This window comes from Microchirus variegatus (genome assembly GCF_963457635.1).
Source record: "Microchirus variegatus genome assembly, chromosome: 20".
Lineage (NCBI taxonomy): Eukaryota > Metazoa > Chordata > Actinopteri > Pleuronectiformes > Soleidae > Microchirus > Microchirus variegatus.
The window spans coordinates 1,862,286-1,882,562 of NC_139821.1; the positions used below are offsets into that span (position 1 = coordinate 1,862,286).

At 41.5% G+C, this 20,277-nt stretch overlaps 1 protein-coding gene across 1 annotated transcript; it reads right to left on the reverse strand.

Moving 5' to 3' along the window:
• Positions 1 to 10,615: 10,615 nt before the first annotated feature.
• efhc2 (EF-hand domain (C-terminal) containing 2) lies at positions 10,616 to 20,153 on the reverse strand (the record flags this gene model as incomplete). The annotated part of the gene is made up of 15 exons (XM_083906718.1): positions 10,616 to 10,756; positions 11,456 to 11,555; positions 11,657 to 11,749; positions 11,876 to 12,076; positions 13,105 to 13,238; positions 13,609 to 13,805; positions 14,715 to 14,857; positions 15,665 to 15,830; positions 16,352 to 16,490; positions 16,606 to 16,713; positions 17,393 to 17,644; positions 17,736 to 17,959; positions 18,768 to 18,918; positions 18,999 to 19,187; positions 20,112 to 20,153. The coding sequence occupies 15 exons, from the start codon at positions 20,151 to 20,153 to the stop codon at positions 10,616 to 10,618; spliced, it is 2,280 nt and encodes a 759-aa protein (XP_083762844.1).
• Positions 20,154 to 20,277: the final 124 nt, after the last annotated feature.

Consider the following 20,277-nt stretch of genomic DNA (forward strand, 5'->3'; position numbering starts at 1 on the left):
AAAACACATTGATGAAGCTAAATGAATCTATAAATTAATACAAAATGAATAAAAAAACACAACAACAGACAGAAGTAAGTCATTTTAACTGGACCATACGTGGTCCACGAGCCACGGGTTTGAGACCCCTGTGAGAAAATGTGATTATAACACACATTATCTGTGATGTGAAGTTTATTTAATGTTTAAAATGATTTATTTTAATCCACAGTTTTGACTAAAAGCTGTATTATTGATTCTACTTTTTATCGTTTTTATTTGCAATATTCTGGTTAACAAAATAAAAGTCTTTTAGTATCATAGATTTTCTTTTTCTGTTTCACACTCAGGTCACAGAATATGGAAATAAAACATATACAGTTAGAATTATAGAATTATAAAGTTATAGTTCTGGTTTAATCATAATTAAATCAATATTGTGCAGATATTACATTAGATTAGATTAGATTTAAAGTGTATATTAATCTCTTTGTTAATTCAGGTTTCAGTGGAAACGTTTATCATCCAAATGAGATGAAAAATAAAATAAAATATAAATATAAATTTTTACATATATGAAGATTGTCAGTGAAAATGCTGAGTCATTGTCACTGAAACAGTCGTTTAAGGAGTGGATGATGAATTCTGTCATTGTTTGAATAAACGCGTGCACACACACACACACACACACACACACACACACACACACACACACACACACACACTTACCTTCAGTGTCCACAGAGACGTTCTGATCCTGCACAAAACCTGGATTTGTTCTTCAACTATTGTTCAGCTCCTCTCTCTCTCTCTCTCTCTCTCTCTCTCTCTCTCTCTGACAGTCTGAGCTCTGTTCTCTCCTCCCTCTCTCTCTCACTCCTTCTCCTCCTTCAGCAGCAGGAGGAGGAGGAGGAGGAGGAGGAGCAGCCTGGATGCTCCGAGTGTGAGGACGCTGGTCACATGTGGATCATGACACAGCAATCGTATATCATACGCCCTTTTCCCTCTCTGTGTGTCTGTCTGACACACACACACACACACACACACACACACACACACACACACACACACACACACACACACGCGCTCAACAGCGGCAAATGGGAATTCCAGCTCAGAGTGAGGGTGTGTGTGTGTGTGTGTGTGTGTGTCTTTACGAGGTGCAGGTTATAAAACTGTTAGCAGATTTGGTTTATTTAAAAACAACTGGCCCATGTGACCTCTGACCTCTGACTTCACGCGCTCTCTCCAGGGGTGAGAGAGTGTGTGTGAGAGAGAGTGTGTGTGCGTGTGTGTGTGTGTAAAGTCTCTCACCTGCAGACTCTGTCCACACTGAACGTCCTCGTCCTGTTCCCGTGTTGAGATTCTGCAGCAGAAGAAGAACGTCCATCACTGTGTAAGGCGTGTGTGTGTGTGTGTGTGTGTGTGTGTGTGTGTGCGTCGCAGGTGCTCGTTCCTCTCCGGACGATGATTTCAAGATTAATCGTCAGTTTCCAAAGAGAACATTTAACCTGATGATGACATCATTAATCTCTTCACAGTTATTAATCATCAATATAAATCTATTATTTTTATTATTATTACTATAATATATATTATATTAATCATTTATGTTGATTAATAACGTCGTTACTGCTGAGAAAGTCACTTAATAATATTTTAAAAAGTATGAAAATGTGCTTTAGACACATGATTAAAATCACCTTTTCTTTATGTTTCTTTCCACTGACGCTGACTCACTTTGACATTTTTATATATTTTAACGCCTGAGCTCCTGTGAGCTCGTGTTCTTCTCTCAGTCGTTAGTTGCGCTAACGCTGAAACCTCAGAGTCGCCGTGATGTCATCGTACGACACTCGAGACTCGGGCGTCCACGTGTGTGTAAAGCTCACGTTTCTGCACCGCAGTGACGTTTAGTTAGTTATTCATTCATTCATTCATTTATGTATTAAGTTAATCATGTATTTATTTATTTAATTAATTAATTAATAATTTATTTATTTAATCATGTATTTAATTAATTAATTAATAAGTTAATCATTTAATTATTTATTGAATCATGTATTTATTTATTTAATTAATACATTAATAATTTATTAATTTAATCATTTAATTAATTCATAAATTAATATATTAATACATTAATAAATTAATCATTTAATTATTTATTGAATCATGTATTTATTTATTTAATTAATTAATCATTTAATTATTTATTGAATCATGTATTTATTTATTTACTTAATACATTAATAATTTATTTATTTAATCATGTATTATTTAATTTATTAATTAATTAATTAATCATTTATTTATTTGATTATTTATTTATTTAATTAATTAATTAATTAATTATTTAATTATTCATTCACTCACACGTGTGTGAACGTGATCGTGAAATTCAAAATTGTGCTACTTTCAAACTGTGTTTTCTTAAATGTTGTCATGTTTGGCTTCCGTACAAGGGAGCGTTTGTGTGTACATACAATTTTTTAACCAAATTGTGATGTCAGTGTTTATGACACACAGACACACACAGACACACACACAGAAACACACACACACACACACACACACTGGTATGCAGAGTGAAAACTCTCGGGGGAAATAAGTGGAACACTTAGCCAGACTTAGTGGGTCAAAAGTTTAAGAAGCACAATTACCTGAGAGGCCTGGAGTGACCTTTGCATTACTCACCTTCTGTTCACACACACACACACACACACACACACACACACACCCACACACACACACACACACACACGCACACACACACACACACACACAGTGTCAGCGATGACACTTCTAGGCCGTAAACGACCACAAGCGTCACATGAAGAGGTCGTAACTCACCTGGACGCCTGCGTGGACGCCTGGCTCCGCCCCCTCCTCCTCCTCCTCCTCCTCCTCCTCCTCCTCCTCCTCCTCCTCCTCCTCAGCAGAGGCGGCGACAGCGAGCGAGAGCGTCCTCAGATAATGTATCATAATATCGCGTTAAGAAAAAACGCCGGCCGCCGCCAAATGTGAATCCCATATGTGAGAAAGTGAGAGGAGGGTGGGGCGAGAGAGGGCTGAAGATATATGGATCAGCAGGAGGAGGGTGAGGAGGAGGAGGAGGAGGAGGAGGAGGAGATGACATACCGCCACAAAAGCAAATGTCTGACATCTTGTAAAAGGCCTCGTTCGACGTCAAAATCGCAGTAAAACAAACTCTGATAACGTTGTTTCTGTTGCGACAGCTGCCGACATCGTAAATAACTCCTCACTCACTCAAGCCGAGTCACTGCTGAGTCAGCGTTCTGGAGCCCTGATCCCTCTGGGGTCGCGTGGCGGTGGCGGCGGCGGCGGCGTCGTTACGTTGGGGGCGATGACCGCGGCGCAGCGGCGGGCGACCTCGCGCCTGGAGGGCGGCGTGACGTTCACGCCCCTGACGTGGCAGGAGTCATCAGAGCTGGATTAGCAGGGCTGGGTCACATTGTTGCCTCACGGTAGCGAAAGGTCAGCGGTTCGGATGCCGGGTCGACCGAGGGTCTTTGTTCTCCTTGGGTTCTCTTTGGGTTCTCCTTGGGTTTGGTTCACACTGCGACCCTCAAGTTCCAGGATTAAGTGGACTCAACTCAGTCCAACAAACCCAGCGTTCTTCAGTTCGATGAAGGAGCTCCATCCAGGTCTCCCTAGTCCTAATCCTAATCCTCGGGGCTACCGACGTCTTCACACCCGGAACCTAGACCTCAGAGATCCGATCCTTCCAGATCCACCAACGTATCCTCAAATCCAATCATGAAAACCACATGCGGAGACGGTTCGAGGACAAACGCGTCCACATTCCTGAGCTGCCTTTCCCGCACAGGCCGTTAATCCAAATCTGTCCTCGGGACGGATCAGAGATTATCTGCATTCTAACGCGGTTAACTGGAGATGGAGATGAAGCAAACGCTTAAGAGCTGTGAGGGAAAAAAACTGCTTAGGGTGCGGTTTTGTCGCCTAACCAGATTTGCGATTTCCTTCTTCCCCTCGAAATGTGTTCCAGTTGTTCGTCAGACATCAAGATTCCAGAAGATCCAGAAGATCCAGAAGAAGGGAGTTCCTTCAACAGCAGCGGTCACCTCAAGTCGAACATCCAACTCGGAGCAACCTCAGCGACCTCAACCAGGAACCTTCTGGTGTTGCTAACAATAGCTAGCCGGGATACGTTGACGTCGGTCCCAGTTCCAAGTTCCGATTCCGTAAATGGAACGCAGCAGGACATCGCGGTCTACTGAAGAAGATCTACAACTACTGATCCATCGTGGTTTTGTCGCCTCCAGATTTTGCGATTTTTCCTACTTCCCCTCGAAATGTGTTCCAGTCGTCGTCAGAAGTCAGGATTCCAGAATTGAGGGGGAGTTCCTTCAAGTCGAATATCCAACTCGGAAACTCGGAGCAACCTTAGCGACCTCGACCAGGAACCTTCTGGTATTGCTAACGATAGATAGCCAGGATACGTTAATGTCGGAACTTTACTTCGCTCCCAGTTCCAAGTTCCGATGTAAATGGAACGCAGCAGGACATCGCAGTCGACTGAAGATGACCCAAAACTATTGATTGACGCCATGAAATCTGCGGAACTGACGCTAGAATTTAAGTCGCCCCCTGGTGGCTCTTTAATGAATCGTTACTTCCTGATGAGATTAACCTGCTGGTAAACTTGAAAAACCCAAGAATTCAGATATTTGGCGCAAGAAGCTATATTGTTGGGGCTCAGTGGTCGAGCAAGTTGTCTTTGAACTGGAAGGTTCTGGGTTTGAATCCCAGCGTGACGCAGCTTTGAAAAAGTCGTTAAAGTCGGACCATTTAACGTCAGATGGCAGACGATTGGAAACCAAAGCTCAGGTTTAGCTTAACCGCAGACCGTGAATCTGAGCGTTAGCCTCGTGATGGACCGACGACCTCTCGCCAAATGTCAGCCGAGGTAGACTCCGCCCCCAACCGTCAACCTTGAAGGTTTTAACGGTGGATCGATAAAGGTTTGAAGGATGGAGGGGGAAACGTCCAGAGAGTCCTGCGACTGTGGGAGAATGAAAGAGACGACGATGTTAGCCTCAAACATTCTCCGCCAGGAGCCAAAGCTCTCGATAAATAGTCCCGCGGTCGTGATTTACAGCCGGTGTAGAATAACGCTCTGTGTTGTCGAGCAGGTAGCGCCGCGGCTGCCAAAGACAACCGACGCGTGATGAGCGTAGCAGGTTCCGAGTTCTGGAGTTCTGGAGTTCAGAGAGAACCGGAGAACGCTTTCGCCCGCGCCGAGAACGTCCAGAATCATAAAAAAAGCACGAATCAAAGCGTCTCGCGCGGCAGCGAAGGACGCGGCCGCGCAAGCTAACGATCTTAACACCCGCCGACGCTCGGACACACACTCACACACACACACACACACACACACACAGTCGCAGTCAGAGCGTGATGCTGCGTGAGGAATGAGCATCTGTGGATAAAGAGATAAGTGTTTCCCCATGTGAGACCCGGGGCACTGACTGACCTGTTGGAGAGGGGTTTGAACCCCGTCCGTCTGTGCCAGGCCCAAAGGCACTGAGGAATCAGAGGGAGCTCCACAGGCTTCTGTGTAAGCGTTTTTATTTACGAGCCTCCCGAGACGCCGGCGGACTCTGAGGGTCGGTGCGCACCAGAACCAGGATTAAGAAAATCTGCAGAGGTTTTTATTATTCACATGAAAACTGTCGTCCGGGGAGTCGTAAAAAACGCTATATTTGGAAAACGAGCGCCAAAGTGAAAATAAAAACGTTGTTTTCATGTCCACGACTGATACGTAACTTCTATAAAAACAGTTTTTACAGAAAGACGTGCAACTCAAACTTCTGAGGACCAGCGTCCGCCATCGTCCGCTAACCGCTAACAACGACAAAAAACAACGCAATCAGAAAACACAAGAGACTTAAAGGCGCCATGTGTAAGAATGTGGCCAAAAACGGTTACTACATTAAAATTCAAGTTTCAAGGTTTCGTTTTTCTGAGGTACCTGGCAACCCGTGGTTGCTCGGCAGCTGAGACTCTACTGAGTGCAACGATTGGTAGATAGCGGTAGGTGGCGCCACATGATTTCAAAACATAAACATGATTTTTTTTAATGCAAATATTTTCATATCAGGTTTTTTCCCAGGAGACTCTCTAATCTGTAAATCTGTTTTTCCCTGTGTCTCGTGTTAAGCTAACGCACTGATTTAAGCTAGTGTAAAAGGCTAAAAACATGGTCACCTTCTGAGCTTAGCATTCAACAGTTTAGCTTACAAGACAAACTACAACTGAGGCTAATGTTTTGTGAGTTTTTTTTGTGTGTAGCACTGACTCATAATTAGTGCTAACTAGCACCTAGCAATGAAAACAAAATGGCTGCCACCAGAGACAAAAGGAAAAAGTGTTTTTAGCCACTTGACAAAAGAGTCGGCTGATAAAATCTACGTCTGTTTAAGTCTACGACGTCTTAAGAACATGTTCACGTCTTTATCTCACTGTTAAACTGAAGTTTGTGAACCACTCACTCTCCCACACCAAAGCCCATAGAGAATACAAGTGATTTTAACACCACAGAGACACAGGAGTTCACAGGAGTTGTTGATCCACTGCTGCCTCCATCACTAACTTACAATGTCTTATTTTGTAAAATTCGGCTTTTGAAATCTTTCATTTGGATGTACTATAGTGACACAAAGTGACCACACGAGGCAGCAGAGGACCAGCAGCTCCTGTGTCCACTGTGAGCTAAAATCACTGGTTTTCTCTATGGGGTTTGGTGTGGGAGAGTGAGTGGTTTACAAACTTCAGTTTGCTAAAAATTAAAAAATAAATAATAATAAAATCAGTTTTTTGTCTCGTTCCTACTTCAGTTTTAGTCTTTTTTCCCTACATTTTTTGCAGAGCTTTAACAAACGAACATCGTCCACGAACCACGTTTGACAAACGCGTGATCGTTCGATAACGTTGACCCCAAAAAGGCGAGGATGAGTCAGGACGATTCCCCCGCCGACGCGTCCTCTCACCACGCCGTGATTTGTCGACGAGGACAGAGGACGGCGAGGCTCGCTCTGCTTCACTTCACGTACGCGAAGGTCACGGGCGTCTGGAGGGGTTCACGGGCTCGCCCACACACACACACACACACACACACACACACGCCGCTTTCATGCAAGGCCAATGGAGTCATCGCTAATCTATGAAGTCTAAACAGACATCCGAGTCGACGAGGGGAAGCGTCTCTGTTTGCTGGATCTGAGCCTTTTTCTTTCCTCATGACAACAACCTGGACACACACACACACACATTCTTGTACTTGCTGCATACTGAGGACCAGCATTTCCACTTTATAAATCAACACAATTACAAATATCTACAAAGAACATCTACAAAGAACTACTGGTTGCAGTACCATAACATGTCTGCAGGTGGAGCCCCAGAGAAAAAAGGATTGGAAAACTTTTTTGATTTTTTTTTTTTTAAATTTTTGGTCCAAAATTTGATAAAAACGTCATACTATATTATATCGTCCAAATTTTTTTTTTTTTAAATTTACCCAAAATTTAGAAAAAAAATTACCCAAAATTTGAAAAAAAAAATGTACCTAAAATTTTTGGTCCAAAATTTGACAAAAACATCATACTATACTTTATCGACCAAAGTTTGAAGAAAAAAAATGTACCCAAAATTTGAAAAGAAAATGTACCCAAAATTTTTGGTCCAAAATTTGACAAAAACATCATACTATACTATATCGTCCAAAATTTGAAAAAAATTTTTTACCCAAAATTTGAAGAAATTTTTTTTACCCAAAATTTGACAAAAACATTTTTACCCAAAATTTGATGAAAATTTTTTTACCCAAAATTTGAAGAAATTTTTTTTACCCAAAATTTGAAGAAAAAAATTTTACCCAAAATTTTTGGTCCAAAATTTGACAAAAACATCATACTATACTATATCGACCAAAGTTTGAAGAAAAAAAATGTACCCAAAATTTGAAAAAAAAATGTACCCAAAATTTTTGGTCCAAAATTTGACAAAAACATCATACTATACTATATCGTCCAAAGTTTGAAGAAAAAAAATGTACCCAAAATTTGAAAAAAAAATGTACCCAAAATTTTTGGTCCAAAATTTGACAAAAACATCATACTATACTATATCGTCCAAAATTTGAAGAAAAACATTTACCCAGAATTTTTGGCCCAAAATTTGACAAAAACATCATACTACACTATAACGTCCAACATTTAAAAAAAATTAATTTTACCCAAAATCTTTGGTCCAAAATTTGACAAGTCATACTATATATTGTCTAAAATGTGATTTTTTTTTTTTTTTTTAAATTGAGTATAGCATGTATTAGCAACCTAAGGAAGTGATTTGAAGTGAGGACTGGCCAAAATGTCCTCACTCCGTAAAAATGACCTCCCTTTGTTGGTTAAAATCCCTCACTGGTCCTCAGTATGCCGCAAGTACAAGAACACACACACACACACACACACACACACACAGAACACCTGTGTTCACATGTTGTTTTTCTCACAGCTCTTTCTTCTCCCAGAGCTGCAGAGTTCTGGCCCTAAAGTTCACTCTGAATAAGCTGCGAGAAATCGATATCGCAGCTCAAGTCGCAGGCTTTTAATTTATTTGCCTCAAACCGCACGGTTTGGGAATGTTTTCAATTTGTACGTTAGGCCGTGTTTACACAGCCGGGGCCACGCAGGAGCTTTGATGTCGCCCGTGATCTACGACCGCGCCTGTCGTCGGCGTGTAGCCCCCCCGCCCGCGCGCTAAATAACGCTAGCGGAGTTTGCGAAGTGCGCCTTTGATGAGCGACTGACACACAGTGAGCTCTGACGTCACCGAGCGCCGCCCGCCGTCGTGGGAAAACCAGCGTGAAACGACGACGCCTTTCGCTCGCGGAGACGCAAAGAAAAAAACTGCTCTTAGACGCTTAATAAAAGACGTGTGTGATAAAAAAAAATCTGCGTCGGTTTAAGTCTACGATATCTACAGAACGTCTTTATCTCACTGTTAAACTGAACCACTCACTCTCCCACACCAAAGCCCATAGAGAAAACCAGTGATTTTAGCTCACAGTGGACACAGGAGCTGCTGGTCCTCTGCTGCCTCGTGTGGTCACTTTGTGTCACTACAGTACATCCAAATGAAAGATTTTTAAAGCCGAATTTTACAGAATAAGACATTGTAAGTTAGTGATGGAGGCAGCAGTGGATCAACACCTCCTGTGAACTCCTGTGATGTTAAAATCACTGGTTTTCTCTATGGACTTTGGTGCAGGGAGAGTGAGTGGTTTGTTTTCCTGCAGACAGAATACAAAGAGCAGTGCCACAGAGGATGACAGGGCAGAAAGTGTGATGTGTGGGTGCAGAGAGACAGTGGAGGAGGAGGAGGAGGAGGAGGAGGAGGAGGAGGAGGAGGAGGAGGAGGAGGAGCAGAGTGGTCCTCCTCCTCCTCCTCTCATGCTGATTCCAAAGGTGAAAAAATAAACAGTGTGATCTCAGGAGCTCCTGTTCACGTCCACGTCACCTGGTGTTTGTTTGGTGAATATTTTAGTGTGTGTGAAAATAGACAGAGAGAGAGAGAGAGAGAGAGAGAGAGAGAGAGGACCTGTTAATGCTGAGGGTGACGTAACACTGTGTGTGTGTGTGTGTGTGTGTGTGTGTGTGTGTGTCTGCTCCTCACTTCATCTTTAAACGTCCTTTTTTTTTTCGAGGATTAAGATCTGGTTTTAAGATTAGGTGCAAGGGAATGTCTGAGGTTTTTTCACAGTGTCCTCACGGAGTGTGCCGGACAAGAATGTGTGTGTGTGTGTGTGTGTGTGTGGGATTACGTGGTTGATGACCTCATGTTTGACTGATCCTGGTTCCACAATCCTCAGCACTGGGCTCAGATTACGGCGGCGCCGCAACCTGAACAACCTGTGGCTTTTTATAGACTTAACACTGAGACAATGACACACACACACACACACACACACACACAGACATGCACGCGCACACGCACACAAACACACACGCAGCAGTGATGTCATGTGATCATTATATCATCATCATCATCGTCTGATTTGACTCATCATCAGTTCTTCAGTCCATATTTTGCTGATTTAATCCCTTTATTGTGTATTTTTTACAGGACAATAATCAATATTCTGTAAATGTCCCCAATCTAATCTCACATAATCTCATTTAATCTGGTCTAATATAACTTAATTTCGTGTCATCTTGTTTTATCTTCGTGTGTTTCCTTGACTCACCTTTTCTCAATTTACGTCGTATAATCTCACTTAATCTGGTCTCATGTGATTTAATCTCAGATTATCTCGTCTCAGTTGATAATTTCTCGTTAAGTTTAGTCTTAAAAGTCAAAAAGGCGGCAACAAATAATTCAAAATTTAGAAAAAAAAACAGTTTGTGTGATTTTTTTTTCATTTTCAACATTTTATGAACTAAAAACAACAAAAACAACAACAACAACAACAGCCAGTGACTTTGAATCACACTGTGTTGATGTCATGTGACACAGTTCCTCAAACCCAGACCATCATAGGTCACGTTTACAGTGTGTGAGGCGTGAGAAACGCCCTCTCACCCCCGCGCGTCTACTCTGAGACGTCGGCCATTGTTGTTGTTGTTGTGTCGTTGTTATCAGACGGTAAACTGACGACGTCGCCCAGAAGAGAAGAGTAGTTGATGTTTTTCACGGCGTCTGCACCAGAGTCCGTCCTCATGTTCACTTCAAACTGAAGACGACAAGAAAACACAACATCAACCTATGAGGACGACGACAACCACCACATCAAACCTCATAGAGAAAACCAGTGATTTTAGCTCACAGTGGACACAGGAGCTGCTGGTCTGCTGCTGCCTCGTGTGGTCACTTTGTGTCACTACAGTACATCCAAATGAAAGATTTTAAAAGCCGAATTTTACAGAATAAGACATTATAAGTTAGTGATGGAGGCAGCAGTGGATCAACAACTCCTGTGAACTCCTGTGTCTCTGTGATGTTAAAATCACTGGTTTACTCTATGGACTTTGGTGTGGGAGAGTGAGTGAGTTTACAAACATCTGTCTGTTTGACAGCGAGATAAAGACGTGAAACATGTTCTTATAAGGACGTCGTAGACTTAAAACGGACGCAGATTTTTATCATCTAAGTGAAAACATGGCCCCGGTTCTTAGCAGCAGGGGGCGCTCTCACAGTCACAGTCAGTGCTGAGTGTGTGTGTATGTGTGTGTGTGTGTGTGTGTGGGAAAGTCTCTTCAAAGGAAACCTGGAAACCTGCTGTTTTATAAAAGAGTTTTGTAACATTAGAGGCTAAAAGTCACACACACACACACACACACACACACACACACACACACACACACACACACACACACACACACACACACACACACACACACACACACACACCTGGTTCTGGTTAGTTTGTTACCTTGGTGCAGAGGTCAGGGGTCACAGCAGGAGCAGGATTCTCTAACCAGTTGATGCCAGCGATGAAAGCGTGGAAGTCGATCTGGTCTGTGTCTGAGAAACTGACAGCGACACAAACACGTGTTTATGTCATAAAACAGGTTCTGGTTCTGGTTCTGGTTCTGGTTCTGGTTCTGGTTCTGGTTCTGGTTCTGGTTCTCACCTGTGGATCAGAGCTGAGAGCAGAGCCTCAGGCAGAGGAAGACGACAGGACATACACACCGTCCTCATCTGTGAGGTGGACAGACGGCCGCTTCTGAACACACACACACACACACACACATCAGGGTTTGTGGACGTGTGTGTGTGTGTGTGTGTGTGTGTGTGTGTGTGTGTGTGTGTGTGTGTGTGTGTGTGTGTGTGTGTGTGTGTGTGTGTGTACCTGTGTCTGTCCCTGTACACACAGGCTCTGGTCATGTGATCAAAGTGGTCGTAGAGCTTCTTCCTCAGCAGATCCTGAGCCACAGCGAGGACCAGAGCCACGTCCACGTCCACGTCCTCGCGCTCACGCACACACACACTCCTGCCCAAGACCAAGACCTCGTGTTCTGACAGACCACAGTCCAGACCCAGAAGCAGGTTCCTGCAGACACACACACACACACACACACACACACACACACACACACAGGTCACACACACACAAAGACACACACACCCCCCACCCCCCACACACACACACACACACACACAAAGACACACACAGAGACACAGGTCACACACACACACACACACACACACACACACACACACAGGTGGACACAGACACACACACACACACACACAGGTCACACACACATACACACACAGAGACACAGGTCACACACACACACAGGTCACACACACAAACACACACACACACACACACAGGTGGACGCAGACACACACTCACACACACAGGTCACACACACACACACACACACACACACACACACACACACACACAGGTCACACACACTCACACACACACACAGGTCACACACACACACACACAGGTGGACGCAGACACACACACACAGACACACACAGGTCACACACACACACAGGTCACACACACACACACTGACACTCACACACACTCACACACAGGTCACACACACACACACAGACACAGACACACACAGGTCACACAGACACACACTGACACTCACACACACTCACACACAGGTCACACACACACACACAGACACAGACACACACAGGTCACACAGACACACACACAGACATGCAGGTCACACACAGGTCACACACACACACAGACACACACACACACACAGACACACAGACACACACACACACACACACACACAGACACACACACACGTGTCACACACACACACACAGACACACAGACACACACACACACCCCCACCCACGCAGGTGAACGCAGACACAGACACACACACACACACACACACACACACACACACACACACACACACACACACACACACACACACACACACACACACACACACACACACACAGGTGGACGCAGACACAGACACAGACACACACACACACAGGTCACACACACACACACACACTCGCACACACACACACACGCACACACACACACACACACACACACACACACACACACACACTAACCTGAAGCAGTGGTAGGAGATGACCCCTGTGTTGTTAGGGTCACTGAGGGTCAGGAACTTCTTCACCTCACTCTGTTTCTCCACAGGAAGTGACCTCACTTTACTCAGGATGTGGCTCACGTTGGATTTGGGAAACTTTTCAAACACAAACACACACACACACACACACAAACACACATATGTGACATTAAAGTAATAGTTTTTTTTTCCTCTCCCACACCAAAGCCCATAGAGAAAACCAGTGATTTTAGCTCACAGGGACACAGGAGCTGCTGGTCTACTGCTGCCTCGTGTGGTCACTTTGTGTCACTGATTTAAGTCTAAATGAAATATTTTAAAAGCTGAATTCATTAAAATAAGACATTGTAAGTTAGTGATGGAGGCAGCAGTGGATCAACAACTCCTGTGAACTCCTGTGTCTCTGTGATGTTAAAATCACTGGTTTTCTCTATGGACTTTGGTGTGGGAGAGTGAGTGTTTTCCAGTCTAACATCTTCCTCTTCACCTGGTCCTGGTGTCTCTCCATGTAGTTTAAAGTGTACTCGTCAGCTTCCAGCAGACAGAAGTTCTGCTTGTTCAGACTCAGAGTTTCTCCCACAAACAGATCCTGAGCTCTGAAGTATTCAAACGGTTCACTCTGAAATAAATCCTGACCAGGTTTCTTCACTCGACCGCGCTCTAGGAACTTCCCACCAACAACACCTGGAACACACACACACACACACACACACACACAGTCTGTTAAAGTGTCATTTAAGTCTTCAGATATATTCTAAAACAGTACATTTAATGATAAAATTTGCTTAATTCTAATTTTTTTACATTTTTAAATGATTTTCTTTAACATTTTCAGGTGAAATTTGCTTATTTTGACTAATATCACTTTTCTTTTTCTACTTTAAGTAACTTTTACCTTTGTTAATATGTCATTTCTTCAAGTTTCCCACAGGGTTAGTAAATAAAATGTTACATTTTTCATCAAATTTCAAGGTAAAATTGACTCATAATGCTTTTTTAATATACTTTGGTGGAGATGAACTACATTAACATTTAATTAGAGTGTTTAAAATGATATTGTTTGATAGTAAATTACATTTTAAAGGTAAAACTCTTAACTTTACTTATTTTAAAGTAAAATATCCTCAGTTACAATGTAATTTGAGAGTTTATACACATGTTTAAAGTTGTATTATTTCACTTATCAATTTTTTAATGGTAAAATTAGTAAAATTCTACTTATTTTTTCTTCTTAATTTAAAAATGAAGTGTTTATACACATTTTTAAAGTTGTATTACTTCACTTATTATCAATATTTAAGGTACAATTTGTTCAATTCTACTGATTTTTTGTTCCTATTTTAAAAATTAAGTGTTTATACACATTTTTAAAGTTGTATTATTTCACTTATTATAAATTTTTAAGGTACAATTTGTTCAATTCTACTTATTTTTTGTTCTTAATTAAAAAAAACACATTTTTAAAGGAGTTTTTAACCAAATTTTAGTTTGTTCTTTTTCCTACTTATTTAAAATAACTTATAAACGGTGCTTTTATTCACAACTGTGACTCAGATGAAAAGGTCAATGATGATATAAATGTTTTCCTCAGACCTGAGTTCCTCTGCGTTCGCTCAAACACGCTGACAGAGTCGTCGCTGAGGTAAAAGCAGACGACGAACTCTCGCTCTGCGTCCACAGGATCCTTCGTCTCCATCTTGGCGAGGAAACTCAGCGCGTTACCGTCCAGGCCGCGTCTGCGGGGACAGGAAACAGAGACTTTACAACTTCCTCTGCATCATAAATACTGTGGTTTTTATCTGTTCTCAAACAACAACAACTGAACGCACAAAATCAACGCTCTGGAGACGTTTATTCACTTTAAAGACTTTTTAAATGACAAACTTTTAACTCTAGATGGAAAAACTCACTAGATTTTATATAAATTGCATTAAAAATGCTGATTATTTTATTTAATAATGTATTTTTGTTTATCTTATGACATAAATTTTAACAAAATAAAGTAGTTTATCTCATTTAAAGGTGTTAAATTACATTTGACTATAGATATTTTACCTCAGTGCAATTTATATACATTAGAGTTAAATAAAAAGGCAAATTGTGATATATTTTAACTCTATATTTTATTATCTTTATATTATTATAGAAACCACAACTTTCTTTCTCACTGTGTGACAAAACCCCTGTGTACATTTTTCAGCTCTAAAAAACAACAAAAAAATGTAAATTAAATATTTATAAAAATAATAATTTAATTAAATTTAAAAAAATTTAATTAAGAAATAAATTAAATAAAATGTAAAAAAAAATGTAAATTAAATGACATATTTAAAACAATGTTTTAAATTAAATTAAATAATAAAAAAATAATTTCATTAAAAAATACATTTAATTCAATAAAAACACATTACAGTTAATGATTAATAATTAAATTAAATTAAATTAAATTAAATTAAATTAAATTAAATTAAATTAAATTAAATTAAATTAAATTAAATTAAATTAAATTAAATTAAATTAAATTAAATAATAAAGGTAGAGACCTGTCTTTCTCCATGAACTTCCTGAAGTCCTTGTGTGGGGCCTTGGGCAGCAGACTCTGACAGGAGGTCAGTGAATCCTCCTCTGAGCCGAAGCCCGTGTAGCGGGGCGGGGCCTGGGGGGCCCGAGGAGCCACAGGAGCTTTGTACGGCACTGGAGTGAAGTCATCTGAAAGAAGGAGGAAGGAGAGAGCGAGAAGTCTGTAAAACACTCACTCTCCCACACCAAAGCCCACAGAGAAAACCAGTGATTTTAACATCACAGTGGACACAGGAGCTGCTGGTCCTCTGCTGCCTCGTGTGGTCACTTTGTGTCACTGAAATAAGTCTGAATGAAAATGTTCATATGCCGAATTTACAAAATGACTGATTTGAAGTTAGTGATGGAGGCAGCAGTGGATCAACACCAACAACACAATCACTGTGTGCTGTGATGTTAAAACCACTGGTTTTCTCTATGGACTTTAGTGTGGGAGAGTGAGTGGTTTACAAACTTCAATTTCACAGTGAGACAAAGACGTGAACATGTTCTTATTTAACAGGAGGTTTGAGGATCAACATGAAAACAAAAAGAAATCCTGAGTCACTGCAGTCCTCGTGTTTGCTCTTACTGCCCCCAGGTGTTGACTTTAATGTAGTGCAGGCGTGAGCAGCAGCAGTGACAGAATAATAATAACTGTGTGATTTTACCGATGCCGTATTTAGAGGTGTAGAAGTGTTTGGTGAAGTCGTCACAGTCGCTGATGACGATTCTCCTCCCGAACACGTTGATTTCTGCTCCGATCGTAAAATCTCTGTCTTTGTAAAAGTCCTCGTCATCAGCTCCAGTCTGGACCGAGAACAGAAAACACACACACACCCAGCAAAACTCAGCAGAATGTGTCCAAATTGAAATACATTTTTTACATTTTTTAACATTAAATCTGTAAAAACATCAATTGTACTTTGAGATTGTCCAGGATGAAGCGTTGTCCTCCCGTTTGTGAGTCGATGACGTTGAGGACGGTTCTTTGTGTGGTTTGACCTGGCTGCTTCACTGTGGACACACACTTCTGAAGACACACACACACACACACACACACACAGGTTTTTATCACTTATTTTCTCTTAGTCACTAAAAACTATGACATATCTGTAAAAAAAAAGCTATGTAAAGTGTGTAAAAACTAGATAAAAAGGATGTATAATGTGTAAAAACTATGTAATGTGTAAAACAAGGATGTACACATTAAAAAACTATGTCAAATTTGTAAAAAAAAAAAAAATTAAATTAGTAAATAAAATGTGGAATGTATAAAATAGAGGAATATGTGAAAAAAGTTGCGTAAATTGAGTAAAAAGTGTAAGAAAAAATAACTACATATAATGAGTAAACTGTTTTTAATAAAAGGTAAAATGTGTTAAAATTGTAAAAAAACAAAAAAAACAGAAAAACTTATAAATTGTAAAAAAAATTTTTTTGTAAAATAAAAAAAAAAAAAAATTAAAATGTGTAAAATATTGTAAAAAAAGTAAAATGTGTAAATATTGTAAAAAAAAGTAAAATGTGTAAATATTGTAAAAAAAAGTAAAATGTGTAAATATTGTAAAAAAATAAAAGTAAAATGTGTAAAAAAAAAACGTACAAATTGCAAACAAAAAAGGGTAAAATAAGTAAAAATTGTTAAAAAAAAATTTTAAATACGTAAAATAAATAAGTATAGCTTGTGTGTGTGTGTGCGTGAGCGCCACCTTTGGTAGCCTGCAGCGTCGCAGGAACTTGGACACGCGGTCTCGCCCAGAGTTGGGCGCGTGAACGTGTCGGATCTCCACGCTGTCGTCAGACAGGAAGTAGTGCAGCACCAGCTGGTGCAGGTCGCCCGCCTCGCTCTCCGTGTCGTCCCAGACGCAAAAGAAACGCAGCACGAGACGATCGTTGTCCACAAACTGTCTCAGCGTGTCCTGTCTCTCATAGGGACGCAGTGGCTTCATGCTGTCCTCCATCTGGACAGAAGACACACACAGTGATGAGTGAAGAGACAGAAAACGCCCCCTAGTGGAGAAACAGCAGCACTTTATTATCATTATGTGTGACCTGTTGACGCAGGTGAGTGTAGGGGTCGTCAGGAGGAGGCGTGGCCTCGTTGACCCGAACTCCCAGTTTAGAGAGGAACCTCCTGGTGAAGGCGTCGCAGCTGGTGATGGTGAAGGTGTGAGAGTAGAGCGCCACCTGCTGGTTGACGTTGAAATGGTAGACGTTGTAGAAGCGGTGGTGGTTTGGCGGCGGCAGAGGAACGCGCTGACGGCGGATCACAGTTCCTACAACAAACAACAAACAAAAACGATGACTCAGCGTCGTGTAGAATCTGCTGAGTCACAGTCAGGTGACCTGAAGAGTGACTCGTTATGATATAGAATCTGCTGAGTCACAGTCAGGTGACCTGAAGAGTGACTCAGCGTGATGTAAAACCTGCCGAGTCTCAGTCAGGTGACCTGAAGAGTGACTCAGCGTTATGTAGAATCTGCTGAGTCACAGTCAGGTGACCTGAAGAGTGACTCAACGTGATGTAAAAATGCTGAGTCACAGTCAGGTGACCTGAAGAGTGACTCAACGTGATGTAAAAATGCTGAGTCACAGTCAGGTGACCTGAAGAGTGACTCAGCGTGATGTATAATCTGCTGAGTCACAGTCAGGTGACCTGAAGAGTGACTCAGCGTGATGTAAAACTTGCTGAGTCACAGTCAGGTGACCTGAAGAGTGACTCGGCGTGATGTAAAATCTGCCGAGTCACAGTCAGGTGACCGGAAGAGTAACTCTGCGTTTTGTAAAACCTGCCGAGTCACAGTCAGGTGACCTGAAGAGTGACTCTGCGTTTTGTAAAACCTGCCGAGTCACAGTCAGGTGACCTGAAGAGTGACTCAGCGTTTTGTAAAACCAGCTGAGTCACAGTCACGTGACCTGAAGAGTGACTCAGCATGATGTAAAACATGCCGAGTCGCAGTCAGGTGACCTGAAGAGTGACTCAGCGTGAGGTAGAATCTGCCGAGTCACAGTCAGGTGACCTGAAGAGTGACTCATTATGATATAGAATCTGCTGAGTCACAGTCAGGTCAGGTGCTGACTCACCCTGAGGGATCCCACTGTTCTTCACGTGCGGCTCCACCACTTTGACGGTGTCGTCTTCAGGGAAGAAGAAGATGCGACACTTTCTGATCCTGACGCTTTCGTCACGACTCTGAGGAACCGTTTGTTCAAAGAAGGCCTCGAAGCACAAGACCTGCACCAAAGACCACGTCACGTCAGAGTTAATGAATTTAACCAAAACATCTCTTTGAAAACACGAGTAAACCGATTGACCTGTTTGTCGAAGGCGACCCACGACGGCAGCTGTGATCCTGGTCCTCTGGGATAAACGGAGTATTGGGGTTGGATGTTCTGACCGCTCAGAGGTTCTCCTCCGATGCCTGGTTTGTCAGATCCCACCATCATGGAGACGCCGTTAGAAACATCGAAATGCTGCGACTTGTGGAATTTCTCCTTCCACAGCTGTGAAACACAGAGAGAGAGAGAGGACATCATGACTTCACTGAAGAAATACACAACATTTTGATTCATTGATATTGATGCTATAACACGGTTAATAACAGATATTTTAATATTTTAGCAGCTAAAGCTAAAGCACGTCAGCGGTGCTAACACATGTTATAATAATATGGGACCACTTACGAAACTATTAATAGATAATCATATGCTAAAACGTGTCACAATACAGTATGACAAAAATGCTATAATATAGTATCATATGCTAAAATGTGCTAACATACAGTATCATATGCTAAAACGGGCTAAAATACAGTATCATATGCTAATGTGCTAAAATACGGTACTACTTACTAAACTAAAACAGTTTTAATAGATTATAATATGCTAAAACATGCTACGATATGTTAAAACAAAGTACCGTTATGCTAAAACCGGTAACATTTTCTTTAACGAGACTCAAATACTTTAGCAGTGCCCCTGTATTTACCGTTTACCTGAGGAATTTTTGTTTACCCTTGTATTTTAGTCACCAAAGAAACGTGGATTTGACTTTTTCACAGCAGATATTTTAATATTTTAGCAGCTAAAGCACATCAGTGTTAGCGGTGCTAACACATGCTAAAATACGGTACCACTTACTAAACTAAAACGGTACAACAAAACATGCTGAAATACAGTATCATATGCTAACGTGTGCTAGCATACAGTATCTTATGCTAACACATGCTAAAATATGGTACCAATTACTTAACAGTTTTAATATGCTACAACATGCTATAATACTGTATCATAGCACGTTTTAGCATGCTACGATATGCTAAAACACAGTTCCATTATGCTAGAACCAGTAACATTTTGTAGCTGGTAGCTAAAGTCCAAATATTTGAGTGATCTTGAATTAAAAGAAATAAAAAAGACCAAACTTACGTGTTTATTAGAAGAAAGTCCAGGTAGAAATGGTAAAGACATGACTCTGCTGCTGCTGCTGGGTCACTTTGCTGGTTACTGGTTGCCATGGGTTACCATGAAGGCATTTTGTTGGGGCTGGTCTCCTAGCAACGCTTGCACCGGAAGAGAACCACAGAGGTGTGAA